The sequence below is a fragment of the Dromiciops gliroides genome, chromosome 3 (genome assembly GCF_019393635.1).
Source record: "Dromiciops gliroides isolate mDroGli1 chromosome 3, mDroGli1.pri, whole genome shotgun sequence".
Classification (NCBI taxonomy): domain Eukaryota; kingdom Metazoa; phylum Chordata; class Mammalia; order Microbiotheria; family Microbiotheriidae; genus Dromiciops; species Dromiciops gliroides.
The window spans coordinates 630,515,600-630,533,887 of NC_057863.1; the positions used below are offsets into that span (position 1 = coordinate 630,515,600).

The 18,288-nt window shown below is 44.3% G+C and overlaps 1 protein-coding gene across 3 annotated transcripts in view; it reads left to right on the forward strand.

The window, feature by feature from the left end:
* The window catches only part of NPHP4 (nephrocystin 4), a 169,888-nt gene that overhangs the window by 38,980 nt on the left and 112,620 nt on the right, over positions 1-18,288 (forward strand). For all 3 annotated transcript variants that reach the window (XM_043998123.1, XM_043998125.1, XM_043998124.1), the window contains 2 exons: positions 3,425-3,580; positions 14,850-14,986. In XM_043998123.1, the coding sequence (XP_043854058.1) occupies positions 3,425-3,580; positions 14,850-14,986 (293 nt within the window). The remainder of the gene's footprint in view (positions 1-3,424; positions 3,581-14,849; positions 14,987-18,288) is intronic.

The window sequence follows — 18,288 nt, forward strand, 5'->3', positions numbered from 1 at the left end:
TACAGATGCAAAAAATAAGGCAATTCCTTTCCTTAGGGAGTTTATAGTCTACTGAGTCGTGCCTACTTTTTAAAGGAAGGTGTGTTTGCCCCTGTAAAATAAAAGGATTAGATTAGATTATTTCTTAGGTCCCTCCTGGTTCAAACATTCTCTGTTCTAAGATGTCTCCCAGCTCTTACATTCTGAGTACCAAGGCCTCTCCCAGCTCCAACATTCTTTGTATTAAGGTCCCTCCTCCCTAGGTCTGACATTCTCTGTTCTAAGGCCCCTCCCAGCTCTGACATCCTCTGTTCTGAGGCCCCTCCCAGCTCTGACATCCTCTGTTCTGAGGGCCCTCCCAGCTCTGACATCCTCTGTTCTGAGGGCCCTCCCAGCTCTGACATCCTCTGTTCTGAGGGCCCTCCCAGCTCTGACATCCTCTGTTCTGAGGGCCCTCCCAGCTCTGACATCCTCTGTTCTGAGGGCCCTCCCAGCTCTGACATCCTCTGTTCTGAGGGCCCTCCCAGCTCTGACATCCTCTGTTCTGAGGGCCCTCCCAGCTCTGACATTCTCTGTTCTGAGGCCCCTCCCAGCTCTGACATTCTCTGTTCTGAGGGCCCTCCCAGCTCTGACATCCTGTGTTCTGAGGGCCCTCCCAGCTCTGACATTCTCTGTTCTGAGGGCCCTGTCAGTTCTGACCTTATTGTTCTAAGTCCCTTCCATCTCTATCAGTTTGTGTTTTCAGGGCCCTCTGAGCTTTGACATTTTATGTTGTTAAGGCCTCTCTCAGCTCTGACATGTGTTCTAAAGTTCCTATGATTCCAAGTTAGGGTAGACATGTAAGTTAAGGAAAGCAAATTATCCCAAGTAGTTTGTTACTATGAGCACTTAGGATTTCATGGAAATGACCAAGATCAAGAATGTGTGATCTTCACGCTGCTTCTCACCAGAAGTTCAAAGCTGGGCCCAATCACCATCGCTGTGTGTCTGCACAGGCTCAGATGTGCCTTTGTGACAAATGTGGCTTTTGAGGTGAAATAGGATAGAGACTTCATGTGGGGCTCCCTGACACTCTGAAGGGTGTGATGAGTAGGGCTGCACTGGTGCAGGGGTCTTTCATGATCCATGTGCCTTGTGACTTGACAGGATTTCTGCAGAGCAGATATTGATGATGTAGCAATAGCGGATTGGGGACAGGAACAAACAGACAGACAAATTTCTATCACCCACACAAAATCCAACAAGAAGAAAGTGCAATTAGAGCAAATTTCTCATCTCGTTAGGGGGCTCTTTACATTTCAGAAAAGTACATGTTATATTAGGGGGAAGTTAGCCACTAAAAATATCATGGTTCATTTCTTCAGTCATTTTTCTGGGTCTCTTATATCCTTAAAAGAAAGTTAAAATTACCTTATTCCAGAGCTATTTTTTTCCTCTAAAAACTAAAAATGTTAAGCATTTTTCTTATACATTGTAACAGTCAGTGAATGAGATAAATTTGTAAGCAGGCCTCCGTTTCCCTTAGAAAAATTATAGATGTTGAGAGCTGAAAGGGAGCTGAGAGGTCATCTGTCTAAAGGAAAACCAGCCTCCACTGAAAGCATCACTCTTATTAAAAGGAAGAATGGATTTTCCACCTCTCATATGAGCAAACACAGGAAGACAAGTAGGGAAAATGTGATTTCCCTACTCCTATCTTTGGATTTTATTGCCCGGAGAGACGAAGGTTTTAGTGACAAAAGATTAAAAACAAATCTACTTGGATAAAGAATGGGCAGTAGAACCAGGAAAACAGCATACACAGTGATGAAAGCAGTAATGAAAATAGAAAGAAATACAAAAAAGCCTCCAGAATGGACCGCTGAGTAATTCAAATGACTAAATTTGGCCCCAAATTTAAGATGAACATTTTTTTCTTCTTCCCTTATTTGGCAGAGGTGGAGGACTATGGATGTGCAACATTGTATATGCTGTCAGTTTTGCTAAATTGCCTTCTTATTTTCTCTAAAAATATTCTTACAAAAGCTAGGTTACTGGATAGGAGGGAGGAAGGATATATTTGGAAAAAACAAAAGATAGAAATAGGAATTTTAAAGATTTTAACATGTCTTTAGTTGCACTTTTACTGGATCAAGTTATTAGGATCATTTTATTTTTATGACATGGTAGCAAAGTACTTCCAAAAAAAATTGATGCCTTCTTTTTTTTATCACTAGAATTTCTCTCAGTAACACTCTACCCTCTTCCTTCCCTGACAGCTATTCTATAGAATAAATACTTCCCCCATATAATAAACATTTTATTTAAAGTTTTCAGTTCCAAATTCTATCCCTCCTTCCCTCCCTGAGGTGGCAAGCAATCAGATCTAGGCTATACATTTCCATATGAGTCATTTTAACAAATAGTTTTTAGAGAAAAAGAAAAAAATGAGCAGAGCCAATCAATACTTCATAAAATTCTGAAAATATCTGCAAGGTTCCACACCTGTTGCCCACTTCCTTCTTCAAAGCTGGGGAGGAGGAGGAAGGAGCTCTTCTCATATCTCTTCTTTGTGGCCATGCTCATTCTTTGTCACTTTTTTTTTTCCATGAGGCAAATGGGATTAAGTGACTTGCCCAGGGTCACACAGCTAGTGTCAAGTGTCTGAGGCCAAATTTTGAACTCAGGTCCTCCTGAATCCAGGGCCAGTACTTTATCCACTGCAGCACCTAGCTGCCCCTCTTTGTCACTTTTGATTGTTTTGTCTTGGTTCTTTCCACATGCCTGGTCCTAGTCATTGTGTATATTGTTTTCTTGGTTCTGCTTGTTTCCCTCTGCGTTAGATCATGTGTTAATCCTCCCACGATTCTCTGTATTCATCATATTTGTTGTTTCTTACCCCAGAGTAATATTCCATTTTTGCACCACAGTTTGTTTAGCCTTTCTCCAATTGGTGGGAACCAACGTTGTTTCCAGTTCTTTGCCATGAGAAAAAAGGTAGCAGAATATTTTTCTCTTAAGCTAGAAAAACTATAATTTCTACTTGTGTTTCAGAAGGGATGTCTCCCGTGGATCCATATATGGATCGAGTTTCTCTTGCTGATTATTACTGAAGTCTTCTTGATTTCTAGGATGCTGACCACTATCTTGAAGTCTTTGAAGGGCTGGCCTCCAACTGTGGGATTAGATTCATTCTGCTTGGTTCCAGAGGGCAGAACTAGAAGCAATCTGTAGGATGCTTCGGAGACCAGATTTTGGGTTGATGTGAGGACATAACCTTCAGAAAAGTCTAGAACCTTTCCAAAGTGGAATGAGCCATGCCAGCATCAATGCCAGTCTTGACGTGGACATTGGATGACCAGATGTCCGCCGTCTTTGGGTGCTGTGTGTTAGGTCGGGGTGGGTGACTTCTGAGTTCTCTGCCAATGCTGAGATTGTGGGGTAACGCTGTTTCTCTCTCTTCCAGAAAGTAAATATATGACCCTCATTGAGAACTGCCACATTCTATATACCCTGAAGTGCCATCCTTTTCTCGAGGCCGCATTCCACCTTCTTCCTGAGAACTTCCTGGTGTCTGGTTTGCAGAAAATTCCCGGTTTACTACCAGCGCATGGAGAGATGAGTAAGGACTTATCGCATTATCTTGACCTTGGATGTTCATGTCCTTACATGACCAAGCCCACATTGGACTGTCTCAGGCAGTGTGGCAGTAGCAGGGCCTAGATCAGACGTAGGCTCCCGTTGCTCAGATCGGATGTGGTTTTATGATGCGGGTGATTGTTTTTGTTCTGATGCCCCAAATGATGCTTCTGCCGCTGTCCTTGGAAAACGCTGTGCTTAAGCTCATAGCTCTGACTTTGTTTATATTTCATGAATTGCACCCCGTCCCCCCACTCCCCAGTCAAGCCTCTGGTGGCTGTACACCTGGAGACGAGGCCGGCCTGGTCCTTGGACATTGGGGTCAGTCCATTGCTGGGCCTCTGTGCAGCTTGGGAGAACCCGCTGGAGCTCCTGCTCCCCTGGCATGACCTGCAAGACCCTGGTACCACACGGACGAGCTGGCATAGATCTTTTGGAGGCATACTTTATTTGTCAGTAGAAAGATGATGACTGTTTTCATACCTGACCCTTGTTTCCCTCTGGGTACAGTGGTACATGCCCATAAAGGGAAGCTGAGGCTGCTAGTTCACTTGAACTTAGGGGGTTCTAAACAGCAGTGGGCCAACCTGATTGGGTGTCCAGACCAAGGTTAGCATTAATACGATGAGCCTGGGCAAGAGGGGAGTACCAGGGTGCCTAAGGAGAGGTGAACTGACCCAGGCTGGAAACAGAGCAGATCCGAGGTCCTAGGCCAGGCAGGACCATGGGGTGTGACCCTGTTCCTCTAAGCCATGTGAAATAGGAAGAATCAGGCTTAAAAAAGAGAGAAGGTAGAGAACCGGTACATATATGTGGGGCAATGGAAAGAAAGTTGAACTTGGCTATGTGAGACTCGAGTTCAAATTCTGTCCTGACTACTTGAGTGACTATGGGCAAATCGCGTTGCCTTTTTTGGCCTGAAGAGTCTGAACCAGATGGCCTCTGGGGTTCCTTTCTCTTCTAGATTTATGTCCCTGTGAGCCTGGGAATTGGCTTTGGAGAAAGTAGAAGCTGATTTTAAGGCATTTTAAATATAATCTAGCTCTGATTGGCTCTGAATCATCTGCAGGTCCTGTCACTTTAGGAAAAATGACATCTGGGGAATCAGAGCTGTGGGCGTGGTTCGCTTCCCAGGCAAGAGAGAACAACCACACCCTTCTTTCCTTACTTCATTCCTCTTTTCTACCAAGTGCTCTCTGGGGACCTCGGATTTGTCGTCTTGTTGGGATGATCTGCTTTCTGACACTGCATTAGGCTGTCCAGCTGACTCTGTTCTGAAGAATCCATCTCCATTGTGAGCAGTCATGGGAATCTATAAGAACTTTATTCCTCTCACTAAATGACTGATTCAGCCATTATTTATTAAGCATCTACTTTGGGCCAAGGCGCTGTTCTTGGCGCTGCAGATATAAAGACAGATGGGAAGAAAGCCCCTGCCCTCGAGGAGATTACATTCTGTGATAGCATCAAAGAGTCCTAGGTCCAGAGCTGAAACAGACCTCAGATGCCAATTCCTCCAGTCCCCTTTTTTTATAGACAAATGTACTGAGGTCCAGTGTGGTCAGGTGACTTGTTGCAGCTGCAGAGTACACATATAAAAGCATGTACAAAAGGTTGACTACATAGATAAACAAGTAAGTTTTGACTGGGTGCCTCGGTGGGTAGAGGACCAGGCCTGAAGTCAGGAAGAGCGGAGGTCAAATCTTGACACAGACACCTAGTAGTTGTGTGACTGTGGGCAAGTCACTTCACCCTGTTTGCCTCAGTTTTCTCATCTGTAAAATGAGCTGAAGAAGATGGCAAACCACTCCAGTATTTCTGTCCCCCCCCCAAAAAAAAGCCCAAATGGGGTCAAAAAGAGTGGGACATGACTGAAAAGGACTGAACAACAACACCGCTAACAGCTTGGGCTACGACATAGGGAAAGACAAGTCTCTACATGGTGCACTTTTTTTAATTTAGTGAGGCAATTGGGGTTAAGTGACTTGCCCAGGGTCACACAGCTAGTAAGTGTTAAGTGTCTGAGGCCGGATTTGAACTCAGGTCCTCCTGACTCCAGGGCCGGTGCTCTATCCACTGCGCCATCTAGCTGCCCCCACATTTTTTTCTTACTAGTATTTTATTTTATTTTTTCCAATTACATGTAAAGATAATTTTCAATATTCATTTTTGCAAGATTCTGAGTTCCAAATTTTTCTTCCCCTTTCCCTTTCCTCCCCACTCCCCAAGACAGCAAGCAATCTGATACAGTTTATAGAGTACAGTTATCTACATGGTAAATTGAGGAGAGAGAAAGCACTGACCATTAAGGACATAAGGATAGACTTCTTGTGAGAGGTGGCCCTTGGCCTGATGCTTGAAGGGGGCTGGGTTTTCTAGAGGTGGAGGTGGAAGTAGGGTGTCATGCCTTCTATGCATGGTGGATGGGCTATGCCGAGGCATGGAGGTGGGAAGTAGGGTGTCACATTTGGGGAAGAACAAGGAAGCAGGCTGATTTGGCTGGAACTTAGAACAGTTAAGGAGAGTCATGAGTGATCAACTTGGAAAGGTAGGCCATAGCCAGATTATGGAGGTCGCTTTAGTGATTGACTTTGCCAGTGTGCGTGTGATCAGCCGAGGATGGCTAATCATTGCATAAATCAGCTCACGGTGGAAGCAAGAGTTTAAAGATAGCTGGGACAGTGGGCAGTTTGTGGCTGAGGAGGTGCTGGCTCTTGTCTGTAACTCATGGACTACAAAAGTGTTCATGGCTGAAGGCATTAATGGAGTGGAGATGTTGGTTGGGTTGGGTTTTTGTTTGAAATGCTGGGCTTTCTCAGGTGGGCCCATGACTGACTGACTGACTGACTGAGATGCCTTGCTAAAGTTTGCTGAGATGAGATGAGGGATGAATCAGGTGGCAGCTGATTCTTCAGTAAATAAGACCAATTTTATCTTTCATTTAACTCACTCATCCAGACAGGAGCTTCTGTCACAAATTATGATCCTTCACATGTTACAGGCAGTTTGGATTAGTTTGTATGTTCCCTGAGTTCTTTTCTTTCTAAATTTAGCAGAAAGTAGAGGAGGAATTCATTATAAAGAGAGTATGTCTTTGAGTCATTAACCTGACAGTTGATAGAACTTGGGTTCCAATCCAGGCACTAAATATTAAATGGTTCTGTGACCTTGGCCATGACCTTCTTCTTGTCCCAGTTCTGCATCGGCAAAGTGAGGTTAATTTGATGGGAAACATGCTTGAGAAATGTAACTCTGAGTCATTGCTTTTTTGAACAGGAACATCAAGAAACTATCAACACAGTTGCTTTTAAGCCCTTCTACACATTCCATTTTTTCCCTGTTCGGGCAGAGTGGTTCTAGGTGCTTGCTACGTTCCCTTCCCTCTGTGACATGGTAGTGAATGTCAATAGTGTTGGAGGGAAAAGGGATAACAAATAACTAAAAATGTTCGCATTTCAATTGCCGTTACCTTTGGTGGTGAAGAAAAAAGCTTAAGTGCAGCAATGAATCCCCATACTTCTTTCTGTTTCTTCTAGTATGTTGGAAAGTTAAGCATCTGTTGGGGCGGGTGTCTTGCGGGCTTGATTTATACAAAGATGCATATGTTTTGGATCTCTGCCCTTAGCTCATTGTGTTGTAAGTTAAGATTTTCAGAAGCCTCATTCCATGCACATTTGCCCTCCCCTGGTGACGTGGCCCATCAGTCTCTGAGGCACTTAACTGAAGCCTGCAAAATGTAAATAAAGGAAATACAATTTATGTTGTTGTTGTTTAAAAACAAATGATCAGGGGAGACTCAGGATGAGCCCGCATGGCCTCTAGCCGTTAGAAGACTGTGCTGACTCTACAAAGGAAAAAGTGACAAAGTCTCCTCTGAGAAATAAAGGATGGAAACCCATTTTTGCACATGCTCCCCTGATGACCATTTGTGAAAAGAAACGCTTTCTGCTCAGCCTTTCACTTATGTGGAGTGGAACTTGTAGCCACATATAAAATATGACCTGCAGGCTTATGGGTATTGCGTCTGCATCTGACAATCGTTATTATCTCTATTATAAATTTTGTCTATGAACTTTTGGGCTCCTGTGGATTCCTCCTGAAATGAAAGAGAGCCTCATCGCTCTCCCATTTTATAGCACTGAAAAGCCTTAGTTAGGTGAGAGCCGGCACTTTGCATTCTTAGTATCATTCATTTGTCTAATTTGGAGAGGAGTCTCTTTGTCTATACTGCCTGCCACATTGGGGATTATTAACCAGTCATTCATCTATAAGGTGCCGGATGACAAGTGTGCTGAATTTTTCATCAGCTCTTAGCCTGACCATGACAGGAAATTGACAAAGTGTTCCATTTCAGCCACTGGACCTTCTTCAGCAGAAGTGAGAGTGTCCCATCAAATGGACTCTTAAAAACCAGTCCATTTGTTACAGTTGTTGCTGTTTTCCCCTTCATAAGCAAATACTCCTGATTTAGTCATCTCTTCAGAGTGTAGCCAGAAGTTTGTGTCAGACGGTTGTTCTCCTATTAAATGATTCTTACTTCATTAAAAAACCAACAACCAACCCAACACTTACCCAGTAGCATCAAAAATAACTTTGCTGGAGTTCCTGGAACTATTCTACTAGCCTGGAAAGATTATGGCTCAGTTAAACTCCTTATTAAACCCCTTGATCCATCATTTATGGACCACCGATTTAACATATTCTTTCCTTACAGGGGAACTTCTCGGTCACGTTTTACGAGACAACGTTTATTGTTGTCCAACAGACACCTATGTGGATTTCACATAACATGCAGGTTATTTTCTTTTATGTGGTAATCTGGGGATAGATGAAACACTGAACAAAGTGAGACCAGAGAAATAGCCTGTATTTTATGAGGAACACTTTGGACAGTCAGTTCTAGTATACTCTATGTCCCCAGAACTCTCCTTTGCCCGCTGGTGCCGTGCAGAGTTAAGATGTAAATTGGAGAGATGTGGTCCTAGGCAGTACGTGAAGGAGATGGCATGGACACTAATATCCACATATTAGTGATCCGCACGTAAGAGCCTCTTACCAACGGGCGACAGGCAGGGCCCCTGAAGTACAGGATGTGTAAGAAAGTGGGTAGGGGGGAAGATCGCAAGACTGTGAGTCAGCCAGACAATGATTAGGCTGATGGGGGAGCCAGGGGAGGGAGGTGCTTCTCAGAAGACTCCAAGGAGCAGCTCAGTCTTTCTTTTATATCAGTGCTGAAAAGGGTAAAGTTACAGAAATGGGTTTGATAGCTGTGGATGTCTCAGAGTGATTCAGAGAAACTTGTTCCTGGAGGATGGAAATGAAAATGGTCTTTTTAGAAGAGTCGCAGATCTATATTCCAGTGTTTAGAGACTTAGGGAAAATAAACCTTTGGCTTCCTTCTGATGCTTTTTCTTTGGGTTGCTTTGTCTCCAAAAAGGGAAAGATCAGGGGCAGCTAGGTGGCTCAGTGGATAAAGCACCGGCCCTGGAGTCAGGAGGACCTGAGTTCAAATCCAGCCTCAGACACTTAACACTTACTAGCTGTGTGACCCTGGGCAAGTCACTTAACCCCAATTGCCTCACCAAAACAAACAAAAAAATTCCACCAAAAAGGGAAAGATCTTGCTTCAATGTGTTACTTTTAATCACAGTCCATTAATGTTATGAATTTAAAAAGCCAAGAGTTTTTCTCCTGAAACATAATTCGAAGAGAGAGGCCTGGCTGATTCAAAGTCTAGATGTAAAACAGACTTCAAGTTGACTGGCCTGTGGAAATCTGGGCAGCTTGCTGACCAGCCAATGGCTCCCTGTGTCTATGAGAGAAAGTGTGGACCCTTCTTGGACCCTTCTGCCTGACATTCATGTCTCTCTGGCAGATAGGATTGGTGCACCTCATAGAGTGTCGGGCATGGAGTCAGGAAGACCTGAATTCAAATCCAGCATCACTCACTTCCTAACTGTGACATGGCAAGTCACTTAGCCCTGTTTGCCTCCGTTTCCTTATCTGGAAAATGAACTGGAGAAGGAAATGGCAAATCTCTCCAGTATCTTTGCCAGGAAAACCCCAAACAGTCATGAGGAGTCATACACAAGTGAACAACGATAACAAAAAGCAAATAGGATTAGTCTACCTTTGCTCCCCAACACAAACCCTGCACAGCAGTCAGACCACTGTCCTCCCTGTGAAACTCACCCTGCTTCTTCCCAACTCCACACCTTAGCTGATGTTCTTCCCTCCACCCAGAATGCCTCCCACTGTTCCCTTAGCCTGTTAAAATCCTACAAGGTGAGCCAATTCACCCCACCACCCCAACAAAATCTTCTCCTACTACAACTAGCGTTGTTTTAGACATCTAATGGTGCAGTAGATAATGCTAGGCCTGGAGTCAGGAAGGCCTGAGTTCAAATCCAACCTCAGATACTGTGGGGAGAATATAATAGCATCCATGTCCCAGGGTTGTTGTGAGGATCCATTTGTAACAAATGCTTAGCAGAGTACCTGTCACACAGTAGACACCTGATAGATACTCTTCTCCCTGTTCTCTTCTTTCTCAGACTGTAGCTGCTATAGCGTAAATTAGGTCCAAAGCTAATTTGCTCATTATCACAAACATTGAGCATTCAGTCAACATTGTTGTTGCTGTCCTTCTGTGCCTGTGATGTCACTGGAGTCAGGAGTTCCTAGTTTAACAACCCCCTCCTTTGAGGCAGGTCAACAGTAATTCATAGCTTTGAAGAAGAGTTTTCTTGAGGGGTTAACCGCCTTGCCTGTAGGGAGCCCCCTGGTATGTGTCAGAGGCAGAACCTGGACCCTAGGGTGCCTTGGTCTTGAGAATCGGGATTTCAGAACTGGAAGGGACCCAAGACACGGAGGTCGACCCATCCTCAGAGAAGGCTTATTGGAGCATTGCTGCGAGTGTGACGGCCCATCTGGCCTCTGCTCCAGGACCTCACCCGAGGGGGAATCCACTGCCTCCCAAAGCAGCTGCTTCTGCTCTCGGGGACCTCATAGTCTCAGGAGGCTTCTTTTTTCCTCAGTATTGAGCCTAAATTTGTCTTTTTTCAATTGCCACCCATTATTCCTGGTTCCACCTCCTGAATCCAAGCAGAACGGGTCCAATCCCACTTCTATGTGGCAGCCTTTTGGGAACTGGAAGATGGTGGTCACATTCCTCATTGAGGATTCTCTGTGGCTACCCATTTCCTTCAGCCAAGGTGCCTATGGCATGAACTTGTGGTACATCACTCTTCAGTCTGCCCTTCTCTAGATACTACTTTTCAGCTTAGTGCCCTGGACACAATATTCCTTATGTGGTCCAGCTGGGGCAGAGTCACCTCTATGTTTCTGGAGGCTTGGCCTCTCAATGCAGGCCAACATTGCATGACCTTTGTCGGTCACTGATTCATTTTGCCCATGCACTCCACTAAAAGCCCCAAATCTCTTTTAGATAAATTGTGGTCTCCTTGAGCTGCTTCCAGATTGTTCTTCTCAAGCCTATTTTGTGAACCCAAGGGCAAGACTTTCTGTTTATCCTTTCCTCTCCTGAGATTCAGTGCTGTGTTCTATCTGTCGAGGTCTTCTGGGATCATGACACTGTATGTAGCAAGCTAGCAATCCCGTCTTGCTTTGTGTCTTCTGCAAACTTTACAAGGAAACCACTGTAAAATTTAGAAGGACTTTGAGGAGATAATTTGGACAGCTCAGACTTCTTTGAGAAATCTGATCCAATGCTAGCTGTTTTTCTTTTACTAAATTTCCTCCTAGCAAACTTGATATTGACCTTAGGGAGAGACCCTGAAACTTGGGGTTTTTTTTCCTTCTTAAAGTCCTTGATATTTGCTTGCTTGCTTTTTTTTTTTTGGTGAGGCAATTGGGGTTAAGTGACTTGCCCAGGGTCACACAGCTAGTAAGTGTTAAGTGTCTGAGGGCAGATTTGAACTCAGGTCCTCCTGAATCCAGGACTGGTACTCTATCCACTGCGCCACCTAGCTGCCCCTGTTTGCTTGCTTTTTGGTAATTTGCATCTTTTTCATAAAGTTGATATGAAAGATGTGGAATTTCATGGTCTCCCAGGCTCTGTGTCATGGCTGACCTTCTGCAAAACTAATTATTGAATGAAAGACCAAAGTAGTCTTCTCCCAAATTATTTCTTCACCTTCAAGAAAATGATCCTTCCCCCCCTCCCCACCACCCACTGGGTCTCAATGTCCTTTGTCTTGTTAGCTTCATTCAGAACATTGTTCATTGCTTCTGGGTCACTAACACAGTGAGCCTGAGATCTGTGCTTGTCAACTATGCCCACTTCTTGATCTCCCTAATACTACATTGTTGAAGCATGAAGAAAGGCGGGCATCCTCTCAAGGACATCTTGGGGTGGGGGGCAGGGAGAGATTATTCCACAGCACAATCATTCTGCATCAGCAGAGGATTATGGTGAACTTCCTGCACAGGTGACACAAAGTCACAGTTTCTCCCAGTCCTTCTTAGCTTTTGACTTTGTCATGGAATTTAAGTAAATGTTCTTGTATCTTTAAGATCCTAATGAAAATGGAGGCCCTTCATAGTGCCTGCTCATGGATTAACTTTCTCATGAAATCTTTCTTAATAATTGCCTGCCATGGGGCAGCTAGGTGGCGCAGTGGATAAAGCACCGGCCTTGGATTCAGGAGTACCTGAGTTCAAATCCGGCCTCAGACACTTGACTTACTAGCTGTGTGACCCTGGGCAAGTCACTTAACCCCCATTGCCCAGCAAAAAATAAATAAATAAATAATTGCCTGCCATGGGGCAGCTAGGTGGCACAGTGGATAGAGCACCAGTCCTGCATTGAGGAGGACCTGAGTTCAAATCCAGCCTTTAACTCTTAACTCTTACTAGCTGTATGATCCTGGGCAAGTCACTTAACCCCAATTGCCTCACCAAAAAAGAACAAAAAAAAACCCCAAACAAACAAACAAACAAACAAAATTGCTTCTCGTTCTTTGGCAAGACCTTGGCCCACCATCTGAATCTGTAAGGTCACCTTGGCCTGCAGCCGGGATGGTAAGAGTGCTGCCAATCTCTGACCCTGCTTGTGTGACTGCAGCCCATCCAATTTGGGGCCTCCAGGCCTTCCTTTATGTTTGCTTTGGGATCACCTCCAATTTGGAGTTGGCTCAGTGCATTTGGAATGCGGATACAGCTGCCCTCACCCATTGTCCATTTAGAACGTCAGGATGAAGAGCTGGAGTTCTCCTTGCCATCCTCATCCTCACTGAAATCCTTTGTTAACAAACTATGGGAGGCTGTAGGAACAGTCAGGTGGCACGATTGCTTAGCTTCTGCAAGAGATCTGGCTGATTCTTTCGGAGTTGCCAGGAGAGATGGCATTCCTCTCCACATATCTTGTTAAGCTCTGCTACCTCCATGCCCACTGGGCCTGAATTTGTTGGAGTACTATGTTTATTAGCTTTGTAGCCTCCAGCAAAGTTGCTCTGGCTTGCCTGTGGCCTGGAACCACTACATAGCTTGGGTGTGAAGCTGTGTGAGTTTTCCTTTAACTATTTGCATGATGTGACCTACCACTCCCCCAGAGTTCCTATCTTGAGCCTTTATTTGGGGAAGGGTTTACATATTCCTTCCTTCCTTCCCCTTAGCTCTGACACTTCAACCTGTCAGCTTTATACTTTGAAATAGACTTTCATCATCACACCATCACAGGCCTGCCTAATGCATAACATTTCAATTGTTATAACCACCTTAGGAAGGACTAGGTAAGGGGAGAAGTGGAACTGGTTCCACAATGATTTAGGATTGTCAGTCCTTTTCTACCCTAGTATGCAATTTTCTAGTTTCTTCTAATGGGTTTAGCTGCAGCAACGTGTAGTCAGAGAGGAAGCATGCATAATGGATCAGTGCATAGGACATTACACATGGAGTCAGAATGACCTGGATCCAAATCCTGCCTGGCAGTCATTAGCTGTGCATTTATGGAGCAGTCACTTGACCTTCTTGAGGGATGACAATCTATATAGTACTTGCCTTCCACTTGCCATTGATAGAATATCTGTAAAGTACCTGCAAATGTTCAAGTGCCATGCAAATGTCAGCTGTTGTTATTTAGGGAAACAACTGGGGATAATGGACAGAAAGTCAGGCTGTGAGTCAGAAGGATCTGGGGTTCAAGTCCCACATCCCCCACTCTCGACCTCTGAAACATATTGTGTGTCCCTGGGAAAGTTACTGCAGTCTGGTAAATAATAAGAATAGCAACAACATATTTATCATATGATATAGTATTAATTTATAGTATCATTAATGTGCATTATAATTATCCATGTAGAATATAAGAATACTATAGAAATATGTTAATACAATCTGTTTTTAATGCAAAAACATATTAGCTTTGCTGCCTTCTCATTTTTCAAGTGCTTCTTACTTCTTTATAACAAGTGTTTTACCTCAGAGACTCTAGATTTCCTTCAGAAGTGTTTTCATGTAACACTCATCACCACAACTATGTTTCTGGTTTGTTAGCTTAATGTGTGCATGAGTGAGTGAGTGGGCGCTACGCGGGTTTCCAAATGGTCCAAGGTAGAGTCAGTAAAATGAGTGATGGGGACTTGAGTTCAAATCCGGCCTTGGACCCTTGACACTTACTAGCTGTGTGACCCTGGGTAAGTCACTTAACCCCAATTGTTTCACCAAAAAAAAAAAAAAAAGAGCGATGGGGGCAGCTAGGTGGCGCTGCAGTGGATAGAGCGCCAGCCTGTTGGAGTCAGGAGGACCTGAGTTCAAATCTGGCCTCAGACACTTGACACTTACTAGGTGTGTGACCCTGGGCAAGTCACTTAACCCCCATTGCCTCACCAAAAAGAAAAAAAAGAAGGAAAAATGAGCGATGGTGCCGTTGGCTGGTTCTTCTTGCTGGAGAAGATTGTAAGAGATAAAGGAGAAGTAAGCTGAAGGGTAACAGATGTTGTTTTGTGTTTTGTAATCCATGTTCTTTGAAATACTGAATGGTAAAATTTGTTTCTGGAGGAGGCTTGGATTGTGACTGAAGCCTGTGCTGGTTTCCTCAGTTAGGAGTTCAGTCTGGAAGGAGGGTGAGCCATGACTTGGGGTCTTATGTGGGTGGTTGGTCTGTTGCTTTTTTTCTAAGTGTACAGAACTATTTTCCCAGCAATCCGGGGCATCCCAAGCCTGCAGGAGGAGACAGATTTTTCAATTTTCCTTGGCCTTGGATCCACATAACACGCTCTCTTCCTGTTCAGATGATGCACTGCGGAAACCTCGCCTCCAGAAGTCCGTCACGTGGTATTTGGACAGTCTGCTCTTCAGCCTGTATCCATCGCTTGAGAAATTTGAGGAGGAACTTCTGGAACTCCTCAATCATGACCGCTTGAGGGAGGTATGCTTTCACCTTCGTCCCCTCCTTTTACAGAGAGTCCTGAGGCCTGGCGCAGCTCCCTGAACCCTGCTGGGAGAAGTGGGCCCAAGCTAATGTAGCTGAAGATGCCTGAAAGGCCATTGATGAAGTGGTTTGGATCTTTCATGTAGCAGGAGTGAAGCGCTCCGGTTCCAGGCCCTGATTCAGTATTTAGAGGAGCTAGTTATTAAAGGGTTCACAGCTCAGCTCTTCACTTTGAAATACAGCAACATCACAGGCCCAAAGCAGAGGCCCCTGAGAGCTTCCAGTCCACTGGTTCTCTGTTTATGATAGGAATGTAGGATGGATGCTGTTCTCCCAGGACTAGATCCTTCATTCTTCTTTGACTGGCCCTAATTTTAACAGTTATTTTGATATGTCTTGAACAATTTTCATTTCAAAGGAAATTAAATTGCTGGATGAATGGAGGGGAAGCCTTGGAGAGATACCACATTTTTTTTTTTTTTTTGGTGAGGCATTTAGGGTTAAGTGACTTGCCCATGGTCACACAGCTAGTAAGTGTTAAGTGTCTGAGGCTGGATTTGAACTCATGTCCTCCTGAATCCAGGGCCGGTGCTTTATCCACTGTGGCCACCTAGCTGCCCCAAGACACCCCATTTTTAAGACTATGTGGCCTAGTTCAAGGGGATGACCCGGAATCTAATTCCTACTTCCTCATGCAGCTGATTCTTTCAAAGGGACTCATGTTATCTCTTAGGCCTTTTCTGTCCTACGTGAATGTACTTGTCTTTAGGAAGGAAGCTCAAAAAAGAGACAGAATGCCATTGAAAACCAGCAGCCGAGAGAGTTTGCCTCTTGTTCTTCCACTTGCCGCATAGCATCCCAAGAACTGTTTTTTTTTTTTTAAATACGGTGATGCCCTTGAGGGGTTAGAAAGGAGCTTTCGGCTTCTCATTTCTCCTGGAATTATCTTCGCCCTCATTCACAGCTTCTCTTGTAGGAAATTTGCTTAAGGCATGATTGAGGGTCTTCTCCCCTTTTTGATGAAATTTTCCTCAGTTTCTTTTCTGCTCATGGGATTTTGTGTAAACACCCAGATGTGTACACACAGTATGGTATGTCGTATGAAGCCTTCTTTGAGTTACCTTTTCTGCTCATGGGATTTTGTGTAAACACCCAGGTGTGTACGCACAGTAGGGTATGCCGTATGAAGCCTTCTTTGAGTTACCTTTTCTGCTCATGGGATTTTGTGTAAACACCCAGATGTGTACGCACAGTAGGGTATGTCGTATGAAGCCTTCTTTGAGTTACCTTTTCTCCTTACAGGAGGCTGGCTTTGTGTGTGTGACCTAAATACCTCCTCAGGGATATATCTGAGACCCACCTGACCTCACTCAGGGTTCATTGTGCAGATAGTATAGCGGTTTGAAATAATAGGAAGACTCCCTTATGTTTGCTTTGTACTTTGTACTTGACTGCTCAGTTATCTCTAGGAAACACTGCTGTACTCTGCGTTGGGCTGGGCAGAGACTAGCACAGGCCAGAGCATTAGCTTTGCAGATGAGTATTTGCATAGGGATGTCTCAGCTCCCAGACTAGCACAGTGCCATTGGGATACTTATTACAATTTGACTGACTAGTGAATTGGGGTTCCCCACTTAGGAGTTGGAGAGTTTGAGAACTCTTCTTATATTTGCTGAGGAGTGAGTTCTGTGAGCGTTGGTCTACTGTCGATAGCTAGGGTCGGGCAACTAAAGGACAAGACCTTCAGGTGTATCACTGAAGGCAACCAGAGCCAATCTGGCTCCTGTGTTCCTGCCGAAATTCATGATGAGGGCAACCCTATAGCTCCACCAACTCAGGTGGGGATTTTGTTTTCCTGCAAGAGTTCCAGTTCCAAGTTGGTCCCTGTCCCTGGACCATTTCAGTTCATCTTAGGCACCAGTTATTGGTATAAACAAGCCTCGTGACATTCCTTCCACTGAAGTGGCCTCTTTTCTGCGGGTGGTTGTATTTATTTATTTTGTAAGCTCATCTTTCTGTGTTAGAAGGAGGAAAACTTAGATTTTACCAGGTTGCCTTGTGTACCAAGGGCAAACCTGTTCCTCCTGAGCTCACTATATTGGCCTTTGGGACTTGGGGGCCCTCTTGAAAGGTGGAGTTCAACTTAAGCCTTTTGAATAGGCTCCCTCTGGGGAGCTGACCAGACTTTGTCAGTTTCTGTAAATCTTTTCTAATTTCTTAAGATCTCCCATCAGAAAACAAATCCAGGCCTTCCAGGTGTCGTATTTTATTATAGAGGTGCTACTGAGCTCTAAATCTCTTTTTTGTTGAGGAAATGATGGTAAAGCCTTAACTACAGGGGATATTTTGTATTCAGAAAAATCTGACTTAAGATAAATGTCAAATGATTGTTAATGTCTCAGGGAAAATTGTGCATTGCAGGGCTTTCTTCCTACTTGTTAAATAGAATCTCTTTACAATAAACATTTAACCCCCCCCCCCCCCACTTTTCCAGAATGCAAATAAATCTGGGAGATACCATGTATAAGCATCTAGACAATTTCATATCTTATTAATCATGGAGAAAAGATCAATCAATGAGTATTTGTTTGTTTGTTTTTTGCAGGGCAATGGGGGTTAAGTGACTTGCCCGAGGTCACACAGCTAGTAAGTGTCAAGTGTCTGAGGTCAGATTTCAACTCAGATACTCCTGAATCCAGGGCCAGTACTTTATCCACTGCGCCACCTAGTGGCCCCCCAATCAATGAGTATTTATTGAGTACCTACAAGTCACTTAGCATTGTGTTGAGTTAGGAAGGGACCAGGCAGAACAGTTTTAATGGGGTAACTTGCCATCTGAACCAAGAGAGAAAGGAATTCATAGACTAGTAGGCAGTTTCACCGTCCTGGGCTTAGGCCTTAGGAATATAACAGCTGAGAAATATGCATTGCCTTCTGGTCACTCTCTCCATGGCACGCTGTGCTATCTTAGTTTCTTGGGACGACACCCTTTCCATGAAACAGAACTCTGAACGTTGTATAGAGGGGGCATGACAGTCCATGTGGGTTAGGAGATATCCTTGTTCTGGGCTTGTGAGTCACCACGGAGAAACGTGGTACCAGGGACGAGCTATGGAAGCTGCTCCAAGGACAGGCCCATCTTCAGACATGTCGAAACTGCCCCTGGCCACTAGCCATAGGTTTTTGGCCATGTCCAGTCAAAACACTGAGCATGGGTAAATTTCTAAGAGAAATTTCCCATACTGGTTAGTTTCTGGATGAGGAAGTAGAAAATGGCCCTAATATAATAATTAGTTACT